Genomic DNA, 20014 nt, shown 5'->3' with positions numbered 1-20014 from the left:
ACTACTAAGTATATTTCATGATGTTTTTCGATACAATAAATATTAAAATCATTCATTTTACTTTTAATTTTACGGTAGGTTGATGTTTTATTTTTTTTAAATATTATTAGTATTTAATTATTATAATGATAAATATTTTTACTATATTATTATATCAACTTTGATAACTCAAAACTGTATAAAATATTTTTTTAAATACCGTAAAATAGTAAAAATTGATTCATGGTATAAATAGATTATATCTAAAAATAAATCAAAAATGTCATTGCTTATATTATGTATATAAAATGCTCATAAAAAAAATGAATTTGACTTTCTTGTAGAATTTTTTTTATATAAGTTGAAATTATAATAAAATAAAGAAATCAATTTAGTCAAAATCTGGCTTTACGTAAAAATTCCCGTAGTCAAATGCCACGGACCACCACCATATATACATATTTATAAATTTATACATTTGTTTAAATGTTTATACATACGAATTTATTGAACAATCATGTATGCGTATATATATAAATAGAGATATTATACACATAATATAATATGTTAAGTATATATATTATACACTGTAAATATACTATGTTCAGACTTGACATAAAGTGTAAACCCACTTTTGGGCGTGTTTATATATATATATATATATATATATTATAATATACTTATATATGTATAAGTACTCGTTCACACTTGTTGATGTTCCACCACGAGCAGCAGCTATCGCGCGAACTCTTACATTGATGCACTCGTCGTCGTACACTATATAGGAATATTAAATTATATGCGTGTCTATTAGTCGTTCACGACCGTTCATACGACGTTTTCCGCGTCCAAAAACTATATTTTCTATCGTCCGAATTTTTTCGATTTGAGCGTACTATTACTTTGTTTCTCCGTGAAAATCAGAACAATGAACATCGACAGCGTGCTTGTCACTGTGGGAATGGGCCGTTACCAGTTTGCAGGGTGCGTGCTTTTCGGCTTCATGATAATGTATTCGAACGTGTCGCCAGTTACCTACGTCTTCACCGCTGGTGATTTGAAATACAGGTAACATGCAGTAATACAGAACAATAAACTATATTCATTACTTTGTAAGCTGACCTTTCACTCGCAGCCTATACATTTATACGTTGTAAGCACATTTCCCCAAAAACAAAACTAAATATTTTTTAAATGTCATTGTATAAATTAGTAATAATAATGTACGAAGAGATAAAAAGTTTTAATTTCCTGCAAATAATATTTTTCGAATCACAACATAAAAATTACTTAAATCATTATTTTTTTAATAATAATAGAAATAGAAAACTTTATATCAAGATTTGTATTCATAAATAAGCATTTTATATTATTATTTTACAGAAATGAATTTAAAAAATAAAACTATAAAGTCAAAAATTATATCAGGTCTAGAAAATGCTAATCATTATTACTGTAATATTAAAATAAACCTAAATCAGTTTTCACGATATATGTATAAAATATATTCTATATTCTAGACTTCTTGAGAAGTGCTAATACTTTTCCATTTAATTTCAAAACACACAAAAATTATCAAACCTAATATTTACATTTTAAAAATGTATGCAAGTGCTTTATTTAAGTATATAATAATTATAAATTTGTAATTAATTCTGATTTTTATGAAAAAAAAATAAGTAATTAAAATATTTATTTAGGTATATAAAATTCTACGATAATTTTGTTACAGATAGTAACTTTGTATGCGTATTATTTAATGGGTAATTTCAGTTTAATTTTTTTTTAATTTTAGTTTTTTCATATTATTAAGCCTGAATTTGTTGACCTTTTCACACTTACAATAAAAGAACTTAAGATTTCTCATTTTAGGTACCTACTGCTGTAGTGGTATCAACATGTATATTGTATAACACGCTATTATACTATTACGATTATTTCCGGTGCATTTATATTCAAGTTCTATAAAAATATTTTAAGACACAATAACCGTCTCGTTAAAATTGAATAATATAAAATAAATGACATTGGGTAAATATCAAAATCATACTTATATAGTCTGTACGTAGTTGTACGGGTAAATATATATACTTTAACGCTCGTATATTTCCATACACGTTTAGATATCAACAGAATCGGTTTCTATCTAATGTTTTGCAATTTATTAATACTCTAAATGTAATATGATAATGTTATTTACCATAGGCGAAGCCGCACTACCGCAGACCTCTTATTCGGGAAGTGCTCGATAATATTTTGATGTCCTTTATTTTAAATGTACCCTTAACTTAACTATCATAACCATATTTAAATATTATAAAATTATATTTAATAAAGATAATACGATACAAATTTTCAACTTTAAACAAATTAAAAATTCTTTAAATACCTACTGTATTTATCTATTACTTTTAGGGTACCTATCATGTTTTTTTTTCTAATACAAAGCTTGAAATTGTAGTACATGGTTCTTTGTAAGTTCTTCTTAAAGACATTTTATACATATGAATTAAATTTTTACACATTTTTTTTTATAAAACTTCGAAGTTTCAATTCTGATAACAAAATTAGACATTTAAACAAAAAATAATTGTTTTAGTTATTTTATTCATGTATTTGATTTTAACATATCAAAGTGTCATATTATATAATAATTATAGATGTAGTTATATCATATGAATCAAACTGTTAATTTATATATAATTAATAGCTGAATTTATATTCAATACAATTATTTTTAATTTAATACGTGAATTGATGAAAAAATCAAAATTTGAAACAGTGTTACGTATAATATGCATATATAAGGCAGTACTCCAGCCCGAATTTGATTATATTAGCTGAACATTTAATGCAATTCAAAAAATATTAACCGTGGAAAATTGAAACTTTTCTTCATAACGAATGTTATATTTTTCTATGTAGCTATACTATGAATTGATACTAATTGTAAGTTATTTAAATATTCCTCGAACCTATTCACATGTATAGTCATATAGATATATATATAAGTTATAAAACAAATAAATCTATTACATGATATAACATTATAAAAAATGACATATGTCATAATTTTATTAAAAACTTGATCAATTTTTTTAGTTTTTACTTTTTTAAATGATAACATACATTTTTAATTTCATATTCTGAAGAAAAATATTTTTTCTAAGTATTTCGAGTTATAATCAAAATTCGAGCGAGTAGTTTGTAGTTTATAAGTTATATAACTTTAAAAGTATCTACATTTTTGATGAGTGGAGTAGTAAACCAACATTTTACGGGGTTCCTCTATAGTCTATACCAACTACCACACTATAATTAATAAGCTACTCGTCTGAATTTCAATTTTGGTAAATAGAAGTACTCCAGAAAATATTCATTTCTAGGATATGAAATTAAAAATTATAATGTTGACATTCAAAAAATTAAAAAAATATTACGATAAAAAATATATACCTATACTGTTTTATTTTGACAGGAAATTATAAAAAAAAATATTTTAAAAAAGATTAATAGATTTTTAAATAATGAGCTTTGTTCTATGAAAGAATCATCCTATTTAACACTATTATCAATTTTATAATAATCCATTCCAAATAATATTGTCAAATACCTAACGCATTTCGTATAACCTACATCAGATAACTTATTTCATTATTCTCTGAATCTAACAACATTACATTACTCCCCCTTCACAATATATTCTATCTTAATAAAAATAATATTAGGCATACCATAATACTTATAATACTTTTATCTTATTTAATTTAACGATTATCATTGATAAATCTAATATATTATACATTCATTTATGATGATACTTACAAATTAAAAAAAAAATTATGCATTAATATACAATAAATTTATTTTACGAATATTTAATTTTGTTCTAACTAAAAATTCTAAAGCTTTCCTATCTCAACATAGATATTTATAATGAAAACATTTTCAGAAAAATATTAACACTTAGAATTTTAAATCAATGTTATAAGTTTTCATTTAAAAGTCACAATTTAACGAATCTATAGAAATTGATACAAATATTAAAATAAATTATAATTGTATACAAAAATTATATTATATAATTGCATAACTTAAATAAATCGAATATGAGACTATATTTTATTATTATTATTATTATTATTTATGTATGCATAATTATTATAAATATTATATATATATAAAGTACGTAAATTGTAAATATTTAAGTTCAGTAAAAACATTACGACATTAATCTACTCCTTAAAAACGAGTACCTACTTATAATTAAATTTCATTATAATTATACATGTCAGTATGTCACGTGAATATAACCACTCATACCTACCTATAGTCACGTCATATCGTCAACACACTTTGGCAGAAACGTAATAATTATAAGAATTTGTTCTAAAGTGAGATAACATTATTTTGATTATGCATCATGAAAAAAATAATTGTCACTAATAATTAAGAATCATCAAATTTAGAAATTATGATAAAAAATTACTGAGATCTCTGATTAGACATTATAATGGACTTATAACGACCTCGGGAGTTCTGATTAACCATATTATTATACCTAATTAATTGTTTATTATAGGGAATTTAATTGATTTCATTCAAATAGAAACCTAAATGGTATTATACTCATTATCTTATCTAAAAAATAATAAGAGATTTGATACCCACTATGAAAAATTGTAATCACGTGTATAAAAAATATAAAAATTTCCATAACCATGTATGCTAATTCATACATTTTATTTCAATAAATAACATATTATTATTTTAAATAATTTTAACTAGGTATACTAGAAATAATGGTTAAAGATTTTTTAAATAAATTACCTATAATAAGGGTTAGCGCCTCAATGTTTTCAAGTAATATACAATTTTTTTAAATTATTAAAAAATAAATAAATTTATATTAATTTGGTTGAGGTAGATAGATATGTATCCTATTTTTATTTTTTTAATACCACGATAATAATGGAATTACGACTTTCATGATGTAATTTATAAAATCATGCCTTGTATTCTTGATTTCCATAGCTTTGTCGATTAATTTCTACTGGAGTTTTATTTTGATAATAATTTAAAGTATCTTCACTATTTTAATTTTAATTTAATGTTCCTTTACTTATAAAGAGCAAATTTATTGTCAATTGTTATTGGCTCCGTACTCTGATGATCATTAGTCCACGAAAAACGTTTTCTAAACTATTCTTCCATCCATTTTGTTTTAGATGCGCGATACCGGGATGTGACTCACCAGACCCGGCTGAACGAACTTACGAACCAGAATGGTTGAGATTCACTACGCCTTATCGGGAAGACACGGAACTGCCGCGCAAATGTAAGCGGTACTCCAGGAATCCAGCTAACAGTTCACAGTGCACCCAAGGTGACTTCGACAGAAATACGATGGAATTATGCAGTGACGGATGGGTGTTTGAAGATAACGAGAACACAATCGGCACGGAAGTACATAATTTATACATTACTCAATAATAATTACATTAATAAAGTACAATATTTGTAGTAACCAATATTTTAAATTTTCTATTTTAAAACCTTAAAACTAACGATAAAATCATAACAAAATTAAAAAATATACATTGCCACATTTAAACAATAATATATTTAGCACTATTGCAATATAGCGAACGTACGTAAACGATACAAACACTATACCTATCTCACAGACGAGTGTGTTTCGACGTATTCACACCATCCAACTCCCTACGAACCTTTTTCTCCTTTTTTTACAATATAAGTATTGTGTATATAAATTAATATTTTTGAAGGGCCACATTAGGAATCTGAAAGTTGTTTGCGGGCCATCAAAATTCTAAGTACATATTTACATTATTTAAAATTTTAAAAACCAATAACATTTAACAAATACAAATACAATAATTTACAACAATAACACATATAATTTTGTCGTAATATAATATGTAATTTATTCTTTGTCTGTGGGCCGAGTAAAATTTGTTTGCGGGCCGCCATTTGGTGACCTATGATGTACATGGTATTACGCGTACATATAACTACGCACATATAATCATGACAGTACTCTATGTATTGTATATTTTGCTTGTACCGCAGTAAAAATCCGAGTAATGTCAATTTTATTAAATAAATAAATAAAAATAACACTTGTACCACCGCAATGTCTGTACCTAATAATTTATATTTATCCTATATTTTTATGAAATACGAAAACTATGATTTTAAATTGTTATCACGTTCACGCGGCGTTGTAGCTAGACAACTTAGAGTACATTCATGCATTCCATGATTCCAAAATCAATGTATCGATAGATAAAACACTAATTCAGTTTTATTAAAATGTAAGCAATATCTAGATCACTGTTCCCGCTAAATTTGTCTGTATTCTATACATAAAAGATTATAATTTTACGTGGTTAAAGTTATATAGTCAAACTACGTTTTTATATAATACATATTTGTATGTTATAGTTTGGACTTATGTGCGAGGAAAAGAAATGGAAGCTGTCGATGGTGGGCACAGTCAACAACTTCGGTCAGTTTATCGGCATACCTGTATCTGGAATCATCGCAGACAAGTGAGTTCACCAACACCGTTCATTTCAAAATTATAATAAATACGATGTGCATTACCCACATCGATCATTTTTTTTTACCGACAATAACTTTATATTTGTAAATCTATAATCATTAATCAATCAGTATTACTTATAACCTAATAAGTTACCAATTACTTATTAGTCATTGGTTATTAGTTTTTATTTACCAATACAAAAAAAAACTTTGAACGATTAATATTCATATTAATTGTTATATTTTATTTATGTCGACAATTTTAGGTTTGGTCGAAAGTTTGCTATGGTTTTTTGTGCTGTTACATCGGCCATAATATGTATTATTCAATCGTTTTCTGTCAATTACCAGATGTTCCTGGTTTTAGAATTGTTGTCTTCCATCGTTTCTAGCGGTGTTTATACAGTCACTTTCGTATTAGGTAAGAATATTTTTCATAACTATTTGAAATTTATAAAAAAATAATTTGGGAGCCAATCAGTATTTATGGCAATTTATTTTATGTATAAATATATAAACGCTTTATGAGTAAAATGAGTTATATATTGTATGAGAAAACAACTATTTATTATTTATTTCAACAATTAATAACGCAATTTTTTTAAATTTACGATACTACACAATTTTGAATTGTAAATTCTCTGTAATTTCTATAAAAAGTTAAAATACTGTGTCAATGTTGTACCACCTAAAGTAGTAATTTTTGTTCTGTTAGAACTCATGGTCAAGCTGTTGGATGGTGCTTAGGGAAACTTAAAATAATGTAGAAATTATTCTCAGTCTTGGGTATTCAAGTCTTTATTACTTTGCATGATTGGTAAAAATGAATAACTTTCTTTTAAACAGTTAAGCATTTTCATAATATAGTATAAGTACAAAATTTATAAGAATGATAAATGATATAATTTGTTGAATATGCTGGTTCGGTGAAATAAATACAACCACTAAAATTATTATCTGTCCGCTGGGAAGTATATATGCAGCATATTTTTTTTTAATCCACATTTTTTGTAAAATTACTCTAAGCAAACGATGATTATACTATTGTTATATTATTATAGTTACCACATTGACACATTTTTTTAATAATAATTTTAAAAACAATAAGATGACATACCTATAATAATTAATATATATGTAATATATGAATATGATTCAATGTTTTTTCCATGCATGCAGTTGAGAAAATATCAAGTAGTACGTTTTTTGTATAGGTGTTCTGAAGTCATGAACTTTTTACCATATTTGTTTTCCATATCTTCAATATATTACGTAGACATTAAAATGAATTTTACTAACCTAACCGCATTAATTACATTTATTTTATTTATAGTTTTTAATTATCGTAAACAAATAAATATATACATAAACTGTGGAATATTCGACAAACATAAACATACGTTGAATTAATTCTAATTAGTTTTTGGTCGATTAAAGTGTATTTGGTCTGAAACATACCCATGCATGATGCATGTATTTAAGTAATAACCACAACATATAATAACGAAATAGAAGATGTTACATGATTTGTATCTGTTGTATATAATATTAGGTTACTATGTTAACGTAATTATATTAATCGGCAATCATTCAGGTGCCCTAATAAAAATTCCGTCCAAAAAATAATAAAAACAGTGAGTGTGGTCTAAATGTAACAAATTTGGTTACATCACGAGATCGGTTAGAAAAAAAATGTTGTATCTAGCCCAAAAACATACATAGTATGTTAAAAGTAATAATTTATCTTTTATGCAAATAAGGATAATTTCTTTAAAAAATAGTATTTGTGTTATTTTTTTTTTATAATACTCAAAACGTCATAACCTAGGTTTGGTTTCCATGGTGATTATTTAACGAAACTATTTTTTATAACTGTAACGCGTTTTGTTCCATTTGCATAAAATTACTACGGCCAGACTTTTCTGAAAGAGGCACGTATAAAATATGTTTAAATATAAAAAACTGCTCAATGACTTTTTTGCTTTATATGCCATATTTTTAATTGAATAAATTATTGTACATGTCGATTAATAAATCGAAATATAGTGTTTAAATTGCCTATAATACATTTTTTTTTTAAATTAAAATTCATACCTTTATAAATAATCAATAACCATTATAACCAAATAGTAAAAAAAGTATAACAAATAATAATAGTAAAATTATTGTTCATATTAATTGTGAACTAGACTGCAATAATATAGTCAGTTGTATATAGAAGTAATTGGACCTTATTATTTAACCGTTTATATTATATTCATATTTCATAGAAATAAATATTACTTCGTAGTTTGTACCTTGTACGTAAAAATGTTTTAATATAATTGTTTTAATAATACCTTGCTATTTATAATAAATGTTTGAAGGAAACATTGACGACTATCAATTAATAAATTAAATTTCAAATAGTCAAAATTATTTAACCTACACAAAAAAAATAACAGTACTGCCTGTACTTAAAATACAATTAATAGATAGTTAAATGATGTTAACAAACGATTAAATTAAACTGAAAACCAGAGATATATTAAATATTATATTAAGAAATGAGTTTTAATTTTCTATGGCATTAAAAAGGTTCTGAAATTTAATTTAACTACTTTATTTTCCACATTTTCTAATAAAATATACAAATATTTAATCACATAATATCGTGTATCCGTGTATGCTATTAATTAAACGTTATGTATTAGTATATTTATGATAAACTTATTTATAAATATAATATATTTTTAATTATAGCAATGGAATTGGTGCTACCTAATCACCGAGTACTATACTATTCAATTCTGGAATGTTTCTATCCAATTGGTGCCATACTGGTGGCTTTTATCGCCAGTTTAGTGAAAGACTGGAGACTTTTGTTGCAGATAGCCAACATCCCGGGATTGCTGTTCTTGTCATATTTTTGGTTAATATCTTGGAATTTTGTTTAACGTCAATTAACACAATATTACTGTTATTTTCTCATGCACAGGCTTACGGAAGAATCGATGAGATGGTTGGAAATGCAAGGCAAACACGACAGAGTGATGGATGTGCTCAAGAGAATAGCGGGTATTAATAAAAAGTCTTTGCCTGTACTGACTTCTAATGCACAAATAGAGGTACATAACAGTTTTAAAATTTAAATACAAAACCATTTAACCTAAATCATATTTATTTATATTTATTTATATTTTTATTTTTTCTATATTTCCCTCCTCTCTATTAACTCACTTTGTCACTTTATGTTTTATATATATTTGTTACTTTATTATTTACTTATAATGTATTAATTAGAGTGTAAACTAATTTGTGGCCAATGACCTATGTAGTCGAGGCCTTATTTCTTTAAAATAAAAAAAAAAAAAAAATTTAAATATTATGAACACACTGCACGCATACATTCATACACAATGGATCGCCAATTTTTACTTACATGTGTTCAAACATAGCTGAATATTACTGATAAATCTTTGATGAATTTGATTGTTTACTAGAAAAATTACCCACTCAGTTACTAAATTTTTCGAGAGCATTTATATGTGATAAAAAAAATACATTAAAAATATTTTTTACAGACGATAAATTACGACGACGAAAGCGATGCAAAGTACGTCAATATTTTAAAAGACGTAATTGGCTCTCCGACAATATTATGTAGGCTGATCAGATGTTCACTTGTGTGGTAAGATTAAACACAAAGTTGTTACCAAATATTTCTCTAAATATAAATAATACATTTTAAGCTATTTTTTAAATTATATTTTTTGGAAAACAATGAACTAATCATAATTAATGAAAAAAATTAAAGAAATATTGACTATAGTTAATATTAAATTTGTAATACTGGTTTTATACATTTGTATCAGTGATGTACTTTTGTATATAAAAATTATTACAGTTATAATGCAAATTACCAATCATTATTATCTTGTAAAAACTATTATATTTAATGCACCCATTTGTGAGGTCTCGCATGCAACATAATAGATAAATTCATCCATGGTATGTATACGTAGCTATTTCCTACACGAAATACTATAACGAATATAAATTTATTCCTTTCCACTTAATTTAAGCATAAGATAAACAATTAACTCTAGTTAGTAGAGTTAAAATTTATTTTATTTTATGTTTCATCAACAAATCTTTAAATCAATATTTGATATTTAATTCAGTCCATTATTTATTTTAAAAAAGTAACACAGATTATATAAAATATAAATGGTAGTAATAATAATAATAATAATACCGATAAAATACATTTTATTTAGTTTAATACAAAAGTTCAAACATTTTACATAGTTATACTATATAATTTCTTATGTTATTATATTTTACATAAGCACTAGCTACTAGCACAATTCATAAAGTAACATATCTAAATTTTATCTTTGTGTAGTAACGTACTAACGCATAGGTTTATTTTTAGTTATGCAGCTATGTATGAACTTATAATATGTAACTGTTTACCTATTTACAAAATTTCGTGTGAGAACATATCAAGTACCTAAAAAGCATGCAATAATATATTGAAACATTTAAAAATATGGATCCCCTTTGTTATATTTATAATGGAAAATAGAAGGATAATTTGCAACTTGTGAGAACGATGAACTTGTCAAAAAAATACAAGTACAATGCACTGCAGATTTACATTTTTTTTTTTCATATAATACATATTATGGTCTACAGTATATTATTTTATATCTTCATAAACTATAATCATATATTAATCAATTATAAGAGAAATAAAGTTTATAATTGTTAGAGAAACTACTGGATTTCTACTTAATAATATTTTTAGTCAATTTATAAACTTTAATTACGCCATATAATAATATACTATTAAATAGGTCAAATAATTGTATACGCAAACAATAAACGTGCTAATCAAGCATTTATAATGTCTTATTTCTTTAACTATAAACTATTCTAAATTAAAATATTAAAATACAAACTCAATAAATTACTATTTTAGATTCTGACCTACGAAATTCCTCATAAGTACTTCGTACTGAAACCAAAACACCTGTGTAAACACAATTATTTTTATAGACATTTAAAATTCGAATTTGGGTGACAATTACATATTTTAACGACGAATAAAGATGAATTTGTTATAAATCAAAACAATTATTCATAAGGATTTAAAACTTTTACGTACATTATGAATTTGGGCGTATGTAATTTGCGCCAAAAACGGCCTAAAAAATATATTTATGTAACTTGCGCCACTTTTTAAGGTTGTAGTTTGTACCACATACAACTAAATAAAAGAGCATTATGTACTCTGCGCTACCTTGTACCTTCAAAAATTGTAGTTTGTGCCACTTTAAATAACTAAACATTTTTTTTTTACAGATTAACATGTTGTATTTTTAATCATTGATCAATCAAATTCATTTTAATAGTTATATATTTTTGGAAAATTATTGAAAATAATTACAAAAAAGTATTTAATAAATATAATTCAAAAGTATAATTTTTATACTTTTTTTTTCGTAAAAATTATACTATAAAAATAAAATATAAATAAATGTATATGACAATATGAGTTTACTCAAATTCCAACAATTGATATTAAACATCTGGGAGTGTGACGCAGATTACATATTCCATTTAGCTTTCTGTCGTAGCGGGAATTACTAAAATTAATTTTTAGATGTGATGCAAAATAGTAAATACATGTATATTTTTATACACAAATTACATACGTACTTAAATTTACCTATTGGTGGCACAAATTACAAGTAATAAAATTGGCGCAAACACCATCTCCCATGAATTTTACTGTAGTATGCATTTACATTTTCGAAATTTGTAGATTAATTATTTTAAGATATCACGTATTACACTATTACATATTTACATTGTTTTATGATAACGTAGTATTGACTAAAAAGCTTATAACAATAATATAATATGATATAAATATATATTATTACAATATTGACTATTGTCTATTGAGTATTAATTATATAAATAATATAATAAATGAAATATGTTTGCATTAAAACAACTTACCATAATATTAATAGCAAAATAAATTACTTTAATAATAATATCCAAAAATATATTATCATGAAATATACTTAGTGATAAAGGCTAATAAATCTTCTTCGCTCTGAGTCGTTGTACGGATATAATGTTGTATTCATTTTTAAATTTAGCACATCCATTTCAATGATCTACTTGACACCCAATGTCTAGTGAGTAGTACCCATTCCCTTTTTGGTAATAAATTTGTCAACATATTTATATACATCTGAACATAGACTGAACATAAGAAATGTAAATAAAATTTTAATGAAATTTATTTAATTTCATATAGTTTAAAAATTATTATAATAACTAAGGATATAGGTAATCCTAGTTAACCTCAGTATCTAAATCAATTTGATATTCCAAAATATACTACTCGTATGTTGATACTATAAAACATGTTAAACGATTGAACAATAAATTATATTATTTTTACTTACGCAGGATAGCGATAACGTTAGTGTACTATGGGCTGACAATATGTGCAACTGACATTGCAGGAGACAAGTATCTAAACTTCTCGTTGGCTTCATTCGTTGAGATACCGGCCTGCTTGTTGAATTGGTTGATTATGGAAGGAATGTCCCGAAAAATGTCGTTGTCCTGTATGTTTATCTTAAGTGGTTTTACCAGTGTCCTATACAACTTAGTGCCGGACTGTAAGTATACCTGAGTTGAAGATTCTTACTTTCTTTATTATACTTAATTTGCAATTTACAATATACCTATTACATATATTGTAATAATATAATTAAACAATTTACTTGATTCATAATATTATTTCTAATAAAAATAATATTTTGCCTGATAAATCTTAGGTTTACACTCTACACACACGTCGACTAGGTTTAAAATACTTATTGTATATTATAATGTAATGATGTAGGAATATTAGATATATTATGGTACAATTATTTCGAACTTAATAATTTTAATTCGATCAATATATGTAATGAATTTTAAAAACCAGATAAAATATTAAATTTGAGGAAATAAAAATTAACCATTTTAAAATGGCTACTTGAAACCATACACATATAATATATTAAGACTAAACTTAAAAGTTAAAGCCATCGCATCTACATATATACTAATACTATAGATTTGTGGAAAACCAAGCAGAAAATTAATTTCATATAATGGCAAATCTACATTACATACTTTTATTGCAAAATCGTCGATTTTATAAAAGAAAAGTGCACATTTCTTAATTTTAAAATTTTAAATAATTGGATATTTTAGATTTTTAATTTCTACATATTTTATTGATTTTAACTTCTATAACTTTTGAACGCTATAATAATTATGAAGTTTACAATCCCTATATATTATTATTATAAGCCATATTATCTCATAGTTATATTTTGACATCGGTGTTTATTTTTTTTTTTCAAAACAGCATTACTTCTGATAAAGTTATTGATATTCTTGATTAGTAAACTCGCAATATCAATCGCATTTTGCATAATTTACATGCTGACTGTAGAGATATTTCCAACCAGGATGCGAGCGACCCTGTTATCCGTGTGCTCTATGATCGGTCGGATTGGATCCATGTTGGCACCACAGACCACGCTGTTGGTATGTACAATTTACTGCATTACACTAACAATTTTTCCGAAACAGTCACAACTACTTACAATAATCGAACTTTGAAAGGTCTGTGAACACACATTTATAATTACATCAAATAATATATCCTATATTTTATGTATTTATATCCGTTAGATTCGTATCATCCGACATTGTTGTACAATAATTATTACATAAAATAAGTAATAGAGATTATTTTATCTAAAATTTAGGAGCCATCAACTTTATCAAAAAACGGTAAATCTCCCGTACTATTTGTACGAACAGATTCATAAAATGTATATAATAATAGGTAAAAATTAAACATTTCATAACTGCCCGAATTTGTAAATAATAATATTGGTTCGTCTTTTGATGGCCAATTGTTTAATACATTTAATCTTTTGGCCTGTTGGCGGTCTACTAAAACATCTAACTTAGGGTAATTCTCATCATGAACATTTAGTACAATAGACTTATCAAAAATAGCTCTGAATAAAACCCAAAAATCTGAAAAAAAAGTAAACACAATTTTACTTATGGATATTTAAAATTAAAATTTCAACAAAATACTAAACGAAGAAAAACAAGTTTAATTATTGTATTAGAATTCAAACACATTATCTATAGTCAATGAGTACTCGAAACTTTAATATTTATAGTTATATTTTAGCATATATAGTAACATTTAAAAAATATTTAGATCAATAAGGTATTGTCCATTTATATCACGAACCTATTCATACCGTTCTACGACAAGTCGTCTGTATTGACTTAAAGTAAATAACAATGATACATGATATAAATATGCACTGATATAGTTTATAATACCTAATTAATAATATAATACATACCTACTATATGTTTTTGGCAAATATTAATTTAACCTACGGTCTTACCGAATACCGATGGTAAAATAAATTACTTTAATAATAATATAATAAAATATAATAATTACTAGGTATATAATATATATAGTCTCACTCACGGTCTCCGCTCAAAGCTTAAAATCGTTTTTAATACGATTTATCATTGAATTCAAATTTATTATTTAACAAATCCATCACGGTGATTTACTCAATGACGAGGTACATTCGACGCTTACTTCATACAGTAGTGTAATTATTTACTTGCCCACTTTTTTAAATTGTTTATCTTATCATTCAGTATTATATTATATGCATAAACACATATCCATTAATATTTACTTTATAAACAATATATGACATATATGTTATACTTATTGATATTATTGATGCAAAAACCTTCTTTTCTTTGTAATTTAACTTTTCCCGCGTAAATTATTATTTAATGTATTATCATAATTAATAAGAAATATCACGGACAACTAGGACAAGTATAACCAAAATAAGTAGAAAAATCAAGATATCATTATGTAAGTTACAACCACGGACTAAGATCATAGTTCGTGGTTACAACAAAGTCAATATGGGTTTAGGTGCTATCTTAATATCTGTATATAATATATAACATAATATGCTTTTTTTTTGCGATTTGCCTTATTACCAACTTTAAAAAAAAAAAATTTCAGGCGGAATACTTTGGCAATTATGTGACGATGCTCGTGTTTGGTGCGACGGCACTAGTGGCAGCCGCGATCACCATGACTCTTCCGGAAAGCAAAAACATCAAGTTGCCCGACACGGTCGTCGAAGCTGAACGGATCGGGATAGACCGCCTGCTACCCGAAAACATCGAAAACTCTTAATCTTACAATAATTCATAATTATTAATAATAATATTTTTATACGCACGCTCGAAATGATTTTATAATGTGCGCGGAACGTCCCCGAACGCCACAAGTACAGTGGTTTTCGCGAAGATTTTAAAATGTATACTCTATAAATAGTATATTGTTTATATGCGGCGTTTTTAGTTAGCTTGTTGTTTCGGGACCACTCTATATACGTAATAATAAATTTGTTACTTCTCTCTGCAGCTCATCGTCATAGATGTTTCGACGTCTCGTGCACACATAATTTACCAATAGCGCGAAAGGTACCATTGGAAAATGTGAGGAACCGATAATGAGACCGGTGATCTATCTGTGCACCTCGCCAAATCGATAATCCAAAAATAATGCAATGATCTTTCAATTCATTTTCTTGATCGGAGAACTATTGCTTTCGAAATACATCATTATTCTTATTTATATTGTTTATTTATTTCTAATTTATTTTAAATTTTACCCGTACTCTTAAAATATATTGTCCCAATAGTAAAAATATAAGGCGATTCATCAAGCATTTTTAAATATACCTCAATTATTGAGGATTAAGCACCGTGGTATAAAAAAAATTGAATTGTGTATTTTTATATTATTTCAGGAGCGTGGTAATACAAACGTATTTTTTTCAAATGAGAACCATTTTTTTTTACAGTAAATTTTTAAGCAATTGATTTTTTTTAATGTGGATTGAATATATTTAAGTCAAAATACAAATAAGAAATGTTTACTTTATAAGTGATTAAAATGTATATGTTACAATATATTATGGATAATAGACAATAGTTCTTAATAATTTTATTATTTTACAAAATTATAAATATAAATTATAATATGTAATGTTTAGTGTAGTATCTACTATGACATTTCAATCGATTGATATTAATTATAATAAATCATAATTTTAAAATCATCATAAGCACCATTTATTTAAACCGAATATTATGGATCCATTATTCTTACACAAAGGCAAATAACTAAAAAAATTACTCATTTGAATTTCGATTTAGATACATCAACATTTTAAAAAAATCATCTGCTTAATAATTTTAAGTAATAATGGTCACTGTCATGTGAATAAATATAATTTTACATCAACACCCCAGAAATTTCCTAAATGATACAAAAATCGAATTATTTGAACGCATGGTCTACTTCGACTACTTGTATACTTCAAAATTCTAAAAATCAGAATCATTTTAATACACGAATACTTATCTAAAATTAAAGAAAAAATGTGTAGTAGATATAATAATTAATTAATCACCTTGTATATGTATTATATATGGTATGTAAATGATTTAGATTTACGATTTTTCGTAGTTTTCTCGACAATTACTTGATTTTATACTTGCATATCCAATCTATGTGTATATTTACTTTGTATGCAATTTTTATGCTTGTGATGTATGCATTTTATTTCAAGTTTGTTTTAAAATATTTTTATTTCAAATCTATACCTATATTAGAAAATCTGTTTCAAGACGTTTAATTATCCTTAATTATATTAAATCAATCAGGGGAGTTCCTAATTATAAGTAATTATTACTTATACCTATTAAACAATTATGAACATTTATTACGGGCGACGCGCCTTTATAATTAAATGTTTAGAACTTTAGAACTTATATCCATCCATTATCTATATATTGTTATACTATTGTCTATTATAGATTATAATGACTATACTTATAAGTTGTATTTAATTTTGATTATATGTATAAATATATTAATATATAAGTAACACTGCTTTTTTCAATCGTTTATTACCTAAATATATATGCTGGTACGTACTTTGATAATTTTGGTTAATAAAGTAGTAGGTATTATACTATATTAGTATTGGTTGATAAATACGATGTTTACAAATTACAATTGCTAAATATTTTCACAAAAAAAAAATTAATACTGTCAATTAATTAGGTACTTTTAATAATATTTTTATCGCTGTAACTATAAGCCTATTATCGGCATACGTACCCAATTCCAATATGCGATAAATGTCTGTTTTTTATTATTGTGGTGTACTGTGTACAGTAGTAATTAAATGCGTATTATTAGATATTTATATTATACATATTTTCTAGTGTTGCTTTTATCCAATTAAATCATGAAATCATGTAAATTAAAATATATCTTTATTTTATTTTATACAACTTTGTACTATTGTATATTGTATATTTGTATTCATTTATTTTTAATGGCTCTCAAAACATAGATTTTTCGTAGGGAAGAACACGTAAAATGCTGGTGAAATATTCTTAATTATATTTAAAATTTTATAAGAAACCAAGTAACAAACTCATATAATTGACGCTCATATAGGTAAACGTCGTAAATACAGTCACTTGTATCTTGTATACAAATTATAAATATATACTCATAGTATAGGTACAAGGTACATGTATGTACATTGTAACATTGTACAATGTACATATTATACCTAGAATATATGTTTAACTATTGTCTATTGCCTACATTAAATTGACTTAATTATTTACATACTTACCTAAATACGCCATCATTATGTCCATCATTTCACGTACCTAATTTATATTTTTAAATCTAAAAATATATATTTTACTTATCTAATATATGTGACTTAATATAAAACAAAAGACATGTTAACGTGAGAAATTTTTAATGTGTACCTAGTATAAATTTCTAATACTTGTCTGTTATCTCAAATTCTCGACTACTACCGGAATTCCTATACATTTTATCTTTAATTAAGTACTACAAATATAGATATAGAACATAATATATAGGTAGTTTACCTACGATAATTTTATCCCGAATAAAAATTATGTTGGAAAAAATATTCGGTAAGTTAATAATTTTAAAAAACGTTACTCAAAATAAAAATTCATCATGTTCAGTAAAAAAAAATTGAATATACAAAGTTTATCTAATTAATTATAAAATTTAAACGAGTATAAATATGAAAAAAAATATATTAGCTAAGTACATCGAGATTTTAATGTATAGGTATACAAATAAAACGTTATTGTATGAATAACTTATAGAATCATAAATATTTTATTTATAGTGTGTAATTAGATAGTATTTTTATATTTTTTAATTATATGATGAATTCTAAAAATAACTTGAATTACTGACATAATATTATAATAACTAAAAACTTATAAATAATAATAACAATAAATACATCAATACATGTAATCGATAACATTTAAGTATTAGGTAATAATTTGTAACATTAAAAATGTATTGTTAAACTTTGTGTACAACTATACTTCCTTTATTATTTTTATTTTTCAAATCAATAAGGTATTGAATTTCCATTGATGTTTTTTGAAGCTATTGAAATAATAAATTATACTTTTTTGAAAATTTTTTATTAAGTTACTATTGTTGGTTATCGCCTCACCACCAACACGTATAAAATTTATCCTACAATTACCTAGCCACAAGGTGATCTTACGTCAGCAGTCTTTAATCTAAAATCTAAAATTTCGATATTCATACATCATAATCAATATCACTGCATTTCTATGATATCTTACATGTAGGTTAATCTAGTATCTCATCTATTTAAGGATAAAGGTTAAATATTTCATATATTTTAAATTGTATTTTATTATGTTTATCATCATGTTAGTAGGTTTTTGGTTTGTGACAATGTCACTATATGATATGTAATTGTAATTTAAAGTTCATACCTATATCTTTAAAAATTTTTAACTTATTTTAAAATATTGTTTAAAATTAATTATAATGAGTTATTTCTCGTAATATTTAATACTGCAATTCATTTTTTACAACAAAAATTATTGTTAGAACAAATAAAATATTATATGATCTTTAGAAAAATGTCTTATTTTTTTTTTTACATACTATGCTACTATGAAATATCAGTTAACAACTGAACTATAATTAACTATAAATAATTAATTTAATTATCATTTATCATTATTTGAAAGTTTTATAACTCTATAAAAAAATATCATAGTATAACGGACGATTACCCAGTGGCGGGATGAAAAATTGAATATGGGTTAGTGGCAAGACAATAACAAACAATACAAGTACCTTAATTAATTTGAGCAATTGAAAAATCTAAAAATTTATATGAATAAAACTGGAAATAAATAA

The 20014-nt window shown here is 24.9% G+C and overlaps 1 protein-coding gene across 1 annotated transcript; it reads left to right on the top strand.

Moving 5' to 3' along the window:
• The first annotated feature begins 695 nt into the window (after window positions 1-695).
• Window positions 696-16324, top strand: LOC132931017 (organic cation/carnitine transporter 2-like). The gene is made up of 10 exons (XM_060997196.1): window positions 696-1047; window positions 5208-5445; window positions 6448-6554; window positions 6816-6970; window positions 9292-9460; window positions 9527-9656; window positions 10113-10219; window positions 13024-13238; window positions 13979-14160; window positions 15704-16324. The coding sequence occupies exons 1-10, from the start codon at window positions 908-910 to the stop codon at window positions 15878-15880; spliced, it is 1620 nt and encodes a 539-aa protein (XP_060853179.1). The 5' UTR covers window positions 696-907; the 3' UTR covers window positions 15881-16324.
• The last annotated feature ends 3690 nt before the right edge of the window (window positions 16325-20014 follow it).

This window comes from Rhopalosiphum padi, chromosome 4 (assembly GCF_020882245.1).
Source record: "Rhopalosiphum padi isolate XX-2018 chromosome 4, ASM2088224v1, whole genome shotgun sequence".
NCBI classification, from domain to species: Eukaryota; Metazoa; Arthropoda; class Insecta; order Hemiptera; family Aphididae; genus Rhopalosiphum; species Rhopalosiphum padi.
Note: the sequence above shows the minus strand (reverse complement) of the source record. Positions and strands in the feature narration are given on the sequence as shown.